Source organism: Camelina sativa, chromosome 16 (genome assembly GCF_000633955.1).
Source record: "Camelina sativa cultivar DH55 chromosome 16, Cs, whole genome shotgun sequence".
Lineage (NCBI taxonomy): Eukaryota > Viridiplantae > Streptophyta > Magnoliopsida > Brassicales > Brassicaceae > Camelina > Camelina sativa.
Genome location: NC_025700.1, coordinates 26,036,148 through 26,043,626, shown reverse-complemented (window position 1 = coordinate 26,043,626; position 7,479 = coordinate 26,036,148). Strand labels below are relative to the sequence as shown.

At 34.8% G+C, this 7,479-nt stretch overlaps 2 protein-coding genes across 3 annotated transcripts in view; one reads left to right on the top strand and one right to left on the bottom strand.

Moving 5' to 3' along the window:
* LOC104752566 (glucan endo-1,3-beta-glucosidase 14-like) overlaps positions 1–2,786 on the bottom strand; it is a 10,016-nt gene extending 7,230 nt beyond the window's left edge. Inside the window, exons 1-3 of one of the 2 annotated variants that reach the window (XM_010474741.2) lie at positions 2,422–2,786; positions 1,161–2,206; positions 686–986 (exon numbers count right to left, since the gene is read on the bottom strand). In XM_010474741.2, the coding sequence (XP_010473043.1) occupies positions 930–986; positions 1,161–2,206; positions 2,422–2,494 (1,176 nt within the window). In that variant the 5' untranslated portion in view covers positions 2,495–2,786 and the 3' untranslated portion in view covers positions 686–929. Of the gene's footprint in view, positions 1–685; positions 987–1,160; positions 2,207–2,421 lie in introns of those variants that run through there. The other variant, XM_019238230.1, reaches the window with a different exon arrangement.
* Positions 6,902–7,479, top strand: part of LOC104752565 (axial regulator YABBY 5-like) — a 3,276-nt gene continuing 2,698 nt past the window's right edge. Inside the window, exon 1 of the mRNA XM_010474740.2 lies at positions 6,902–7,262. Coding sequence (XP_010473042.1) covers positions 7,191–7,262 — 72 coding nt within the window. The 5' untranslated portion in view covers positions 6,902–7,190. The remainder of the gene's footprint in view (positions 7,263–7,479) is intronic.

Genomic DNA, 7,479 nt, shown 5'->3' with positions numbered 1-7,479 from the left:
AGGCGGATAGAACGCAGGCGGAAGTCAACCAGAGCAATGCGGCCGAGGTGATCACCTACAGCTATGAGGAGATCAGAGTCGAAGAGATTACGCTGGACAGGAATAGGAGCCCAACGAACAGAGGTAATCGTGGAATATGCACAAGAGATAGGGGAAGGGAGAGAGACGGTCGAAATGAGCTGGAGGGGTCGTGTGTCAATGAGAGAGACAGAAGAACCAGAGGCAAGTGCCAGGAGGCCCGAGGCGCTGAGGTCAGCGGCATATAGGTTGCTCCGGGTCGGTGGTCCGGGAAGAATACTGTCGGAGGAGGACCACATTTTTTTAATTTTGTCGCTCTGACCATTGTGGAATTTGTATGTTTTGTGTTTGGATGGAGAGAGAATTAGAGGCTAACGAGGATGCGCTTCTCTTTAGGCTGAAGACTCTCCATAACTGAAACCACAAACCATTAGGATCTTTTTTTCTCTACATTACTTGCTACACTTTCAGTCGCTTCCTATTTTTATCCTCTACTTCTCTACCTCCACAAAACCAGTCTTATAATACACAAAACTGTAGCAGAACCGAAGGGCCTGCCAGATCATGAATGATTTGACTATGATCTCATAATCTGAAACCGACGTAGACTAATCAGAAACACAATACATATTCTTAATCCCCCATATCCGTTGATGTCCTCTGTATATACTCCAACAAATCTAACCAGAGACCCAAATTGATGTATAAATTTGTTTACATAAGATGTATATATATATGAGATTGCCCAATGATAATTTTCTGAACATCCATGGGTTATACCATGTATGATGATAATTCCAGCCAATTTTGCGCTCCTACCATTTCGTTAGCCTCTCAAACCTAGTAATAATTGCTACTAATGTATTACAAATCCGAGGATCCTAGCACCAAATCTCACACCATTTCTCCACTTATATCATGAGGAAAATCCAGACAGAGATGACCAATGCCACATAGTAACGGGCTGCCTGCAACAAAACACAAAAGAACCGATACATATGATGGTCACTATGCATTTGCTTGAATCTGAATAAACAGTCTGGATTGAGTTTCAAAGAGTTCAATATAATAATACATAATGGCTATGGTCATTGCAAAACTTCCAAATATACTAGGGGCGTCTTTAATCACAGAATTCATACCTTGGATGACGAGATGAGTGACTTGGTAGCATCAGACTTTAGACTGTTGAATCCAATGTCATATGATATGGTTCCATCAGGTTTAAAAAGTCCAAAATGTGTTTCAGAACTCTTTCCAGGTTTTGAGTTTTCATTGAACAATGCAAAGATATAGGCTTTGAGCACCATTTTTGGTCGAAGAGGTGTCCCTTTCTTCTTGGCAAGCCTCTTCCTGAGGTTATAGTTATAGGTTCTTGCGTTATCCGGAGTTGCTGCAGGTTCATCAGAATCGCCTTTAGAAGCCCACCCAGTTTCAGTGATCATTACCTCCATCTTGTTAAAGCCAGCATCTTGCAGGGCCATGTAGGTGGCATCGATCTGAGCATCAAGCATGTTGTCATAATGTAGATTGGTTTTGGGGTCGTAGATGCCTTCCGTTGGCTTGAAGAGAGCATAGTTGATGTCAATCTCTTTGGGATTATAAGTGTAGGCCAAAAAAGGGTAAGCGTTTAAACAAAAAGGAGAGCCAATCTGATGAAAGAAGTCCAAAAGAGGCTTCATGAACTGAACAACGTTCTCTTTAAAGACACAAGACGATGGCGGGTATGAATCAGCAAACACAGCCTGAGAGTGAGCTGTGGTGATCTGCACCGTTTCCTCAAGATTCATTTTTTTCAACGCATTGTAAACGTTTTTAGCAGCACCAAGTAAGGCTCCGGAAAGCTCGGAATCACCGCCACCAAGAACTTCATTACCAATAGCGATACCACGGATACGAGTCTTGGGTAGGAAAGAGTGAACATTATCTTTGACCCAAGTGAAAGCATGATCAGAATTAGAACTCATCTCTTTGAGAAACCCATTGGGGAGTCCAACCACAAGATCTAAACCAGTCCCACTGAAAGCTTCAAGGACAGTGTGATCTGCATCGTATAGACGCACATTCCGGATTTTAGCTTGCTTTAGAAGTAAGACTACTTTATCCGGAGACGGGATGTTATCCGCAATCCTTCCATAATTTATACCATAGGTTCCAACAAACGCTCCGGCTTCCACTACTTGAAACTCTGATTAAAACAAACAAACCAACCTCGTTTTAGGTTTTACATAACCTGAAAAGCTTTAAATAATCCAGGAAGGAAAAAAAAAATCATCTAAAAAAATCCAAGATCCAACTATGTTGTTAGATCAATCGACGAAATTACAAGTTGAGTAAGAAGTAAATCTAGACTAAACCCTAGATTAGATATTTACAGTAAAAGAGGAAGGAAAGGTACAGTACCTATCGAAATCAGATTGAAGGAGAAGAAGAAGAAGAAGAAGAAGTAGAGAAGAAGCGACTTGGAACTTCTCATCTGAGAAAAATTATCAGAAAACGCTAGAAAACAATGGGGAAGAAGATGGAGAGAAGGTCATCGAGAGGAAACGGGAATCTGATGCGACAACGCCATAAGAAAAAGGTTCAGAATCTTCCGATCGAAACACTTATTAAAAAATTGGTTTCCAGTAAACAAAAACCCAAGGAAAAAAAGTCTACTAAGAGATTGATTGATCGCTAACGAAGATGATGATTCTGCTTCACTTGAATGATTGTTTTTTTTTTCTGGGTTTTGGGCTTTTGAGGTTGATTTGGGGTTTCTTTCTTTTTCGACACAGTACTGTCTCGAATATATATATATATATATATATATATATATGTATGAATAAGTTGCAATTCTTACTTTTTTTTTGACTTTTTTTTTTTTCTTTTCTTTTCAATTTATTAAATTCAAAAAAAAGTTTTCATTAAGATGGGAAATTAAAAATCTCGTAGGTATTATTAAGTAGTGACGTGGTTGGACGGCGAGTTTGAACGTGCCACTACCAACATTTACTACAGCTAAATCAGACGTGGTTGGACCTCATTGAATCGCTTTTTCTCAAAGTGCTTCTTTAGTTTCGCAAAAGGGAAAATTCTCATCAAAAAAAATTTCATGAACTCGTCCGAAAAAAAATGAATGTTTTTTTTTTGTTATTAGAAAAACACATGCTAAACTATTTTTCATGTCTCTGTTACTACCATTAACAGATATCGTGACAGCGCTATTATTTTTTGATAAAAATATCTAGAAAGAAACCCAAATTATTAGTATTTTTTTTTTCAAAAGAAATACATGAATTTTTTATTTTTGTTAGGAAAATACATAAAAATCTTTCCATTCTTCTTTTTCCATTAACAATGCTTGGTGGTCATAACTTATAACTTCCTTTGTTCCCTTAACCATCATACAAGTTCACACTACTATTTAGGACAACTAAGTCTAAAATCAAGCACAAAATTAGATTAGTTGATTTCCAAATTTCTCAATTAGTTTTATGAAACATGCTTGTTTACTAGGGATACCACTTTTTGGTACTTTTATGTTTGATATACATTTCAACTTGAGATCCAAAAATTTAAATTAAGATTTAAAAATAAATCTTTATTTTTACTCTTGACTATAAATTTAGCATATGATTGAACAAGGTTTTACAGAGTCATAGATTGTTTAAACTTGAACTATTTAAATTTTTCAGAATTTTTTTTCACGAGATAGGCATCATCAATCTAGATTTTTTACTTTGTAGTCTTCTTTTAATTAGTATACTACTAGTTACGAATCGCAATATGCTATGATCTCTTTCGCACCTATTCCAAGTGCTAGGTGAAGTTCAACTATCAGGGTTTCGTACTCTTGTTCAGTGTTTGATGCTAGTGAAAAAAAGTGGAACGATTGTTCCAGGATCTGTAAGAAGGTGGAAGCAATGTTGCAGTAGCCAACACCCTAAAGTTTCGCTAAGCTAAGACTATTCCTTGAGCTGATAGGTTATTACCAGCAGTTTTTAATGAACTATGGTGAGCTCTGCTCACTAGGACATTGATAAAACTACTTAAGAAGAATAGGTCAGAGGGTCTCCAAAAGCTACTTCCTCCAACGATGCTCTCAAGAAGGTACTAGCCTACTTGTAATAGTTATGTCAGATTTCAGTCAAAAGTTCACTATTGAGTCAGTTGCATAGGGTATGAGCATAGGAATAGTCTTCTCTCAAAATAGAAGACCAATTGCATTCTTAAGTAAATCCTTTTCCTCCAAGGATCGCATAAAGTCAGTGTAAAGAGAGTTTGCAAATGGAAACATTACTTGACTTTTTTTTTTTTTTGAAACACGGAAACATTACTTGACATGTCACGAGTTTGTTATAAAGTATGACCAGTGTCCAGTGGAGTCTTAGGCATCTTTTGGATCAAAAGGTAGCCTTTACTCTTTAATAGAGATGGGCTGAAAAATTAATTGGGCTGAATTATAGGATTGAGTACAAACGAGGGGTTGAAAACAGAGTAGTTGATACTCTTTCTAAGGAGAACCCAATTGGAGAAAATTAAACACAGGTTCAAGTCAGTTTCTAGGTTTCCTCAAACAATTTTGAGCGAAATTTTTCAATAAATAAAAATATAAATTGATGTGAAAAAAATAAAAAATAAAAAATAAAATTTGAAAGAAGAAATCGCCCTCTAAGTGCGGTGGTGGAATTGGAGAGAATGTGCCTGTGGGGTTGAGAGAAGCCATAAATGTGACGACACATCGATTTCATGATAACTCCTTGTAACACATCACATGAGCCTATTCAACTCCGCTTGATTCCAAAACAATCTTCAATGACCAGATTTTTCCTAACGATAAATATTAAAATTATTTGATTTTTCTGTATTTGTAAAATATTTGATTGTTTCTTTTGTAATAGAAGAAGCACCGTACCACCCTCGATAGATAGGAAAAAAAAACTAGTTATTACACCTGAGTCCTGACTCGTTAGATGGGGTTTTTAATTCTTTTTTTATTGAAAAATAATAATTGATGAGTAGTTTAAGATTTTATTTTTGTCAATTTATTGAATCTACGTAATTCTTAGTAACTTTATGGTAAGAAAACAATTAAAATAATAAATCAGTATTTGAAATAGTGAGCTGTACACAATGGATTATTTTTGGAACACGGTTCGAAATCCATTTTCGAACAACAGTAGTTAATGATACTAAATTATACTCCTTTCGTTTCAAAATATAATATGTTTTAGCCAAAACACGCATAATAAGAAATGTTTATTTTTAAAAAGTTTAATCAATCGGAAACGCATAAAATAAATAATAGAAAAATATAAAATTAGTCTAAAAATTACCTCGAAAATTGAAAACATCTTATATTATAAAACAATTAAAAACCTCTAAAACATCCTATATTATGAAACAGAGAAAGTAATATAAATTGAATGGAATGTTAAAATGGAAAGAAATTGTTTGAAAAACTAGGTGTAAACTCCATCTTGATGTCTCAAGGTTGTATTAGTAATAAATTAGCACTTGTGTTTACTTTCCAAATTAGTGAAAATGGTGTCAACACCGGTAAATTGGCCGGCTTTCACGACCTATTTAGATGAAGTGGAGAAGACTGAAAAGCAAGACGGAGTTTTCATTTCTTCATCACTTTTAGTTCGTCGTAGTGCTAATTAATTCTAAGGCGAATAATTTAACACATCTTCCTATGTTTTACCGCATCTGTTTTGTATGTAACTAATGTTTTTCCGTTTGAATAACCAAATCTTTTTAATTTAAATAGAAGTTGAAAAAAAAAACTAGTACGTGTGGTTAAAAGCTTTATATTGATTTTTAGAACTCTCTCCCTATCAAACCCTAATGTCTATCCAATCAGCTGTCCAAACTAAAAGAGGTGAACACTAATAAACCCTAATGTCTAATCAGCTGTCCAAAGTAAAAGAGGTGAACTCTAACAAACCCTAATGTCTAATCAGCTGTCCAAACTAAAGAGGCGACAGAACCATTTGGCTCATCCCTAACTAAACCTGAAATCTATTAAAAGGTTTAATTTCCAATGAAAGCAAATAAAGATATTGGCCACTTGCTTTCAATGCTAGTCCCAGCTTTTGCACCCTTCCGTAGCCACACTACTTTCTTCCTTTTCTTTCCTCTTTCCCCATTTCCATGAAATATGTGTATTGATCTTACCATCTCCCCATAGTTTAATGAGTTGGTGCTTCATTTCATTATTTAACAGAAAATATTAATTTATTTTGTCTGTTTTCGTATGATATACCATTTTTTCTAATTTGTCCATAAAATATAATGATAAGTAATGGCTTTTATTTGACCAAAAAAAAGTAATGATATTTATATAACTATTTGCATTTATAGTTATAATTCAAAACCTATTAATCAACCCTAAATTCGACAATATGAAAAAAAAATACCCTATATTTTGTTTGAAGAAGTATCCCACGAATAAAGTCGAAAAGGAAATATTCTCATATACTCTTTTTTTTTTTTTGTCATCAACGTTCTCATATACCAATCTTTCTTTACACGGTTACACCATTGATAATATAGTATCTTAATTTAGTGTTCTTGGAAGCAAGGCCGACATATACAATATTCTCGCGAATAAATATTCTTCTTTACCACATACACCACCTTGCATATGCTAATTTTTATTTTTGACTATGATAGATGAACAATAAAAATCATTGACAATAAAAATCATTGACGATAATTAAATTAAATTCTAACAAAACCGCAACATTTTTTTTATTATTATTCTTGTATTACTAATTTGCTTAGCATTTGATTAAGTCCATCCCAATATTTCGATAAGATTTGTTTTTCTAATGGTACGCAACCCCATGAATGAAGCGGACCCTACTCGTTAAAAGACATAGAACACAACCCTACATCGAAATTCCGAAAGCCTTGACATTGCATATAATAATTTTGCCCCTTTAACTCTCATCCTCTCCTTAGGCTTATTATCTTCTCCATTTAATTACTTTATGATCTCTTGGCATAGTTGTTGAAGTACAATACCCGATTTTAAGGCAAGTGTCTGTTCGGGTAGAGAGATAAAGAGAGAAAGGAGAGAGGGCTAGAGAGAGTGAGAAGCTTTTTCACCTATATAAATTGCTCTCATCTTCTATCTATTCTTCAACAAAAACAACTTGTTCGGACTATATCTCCCATCGATCATGGCTAACTCTATGATGGCAACGGAGCAACTCTGCTACATCCCTTGCAACTTTTGCAACATAGTTCTTGCGGTATATATATGAACTATATTTGCTTTTATCAATAATGGATCTATGCTCCTGCAAAAATATCGTATATATTTAAACATATATAGTTTAAGCATGTATAGATCTACCTTTATTTCCTTTGTACTATTTATTGGTTTCTGATAAAGAATAGTGCAGTTCTTTTCATCAGTTCCACTATCTTACAAACGTTCAAAGTTCTTCCCAATGAAATCCGTTTGTA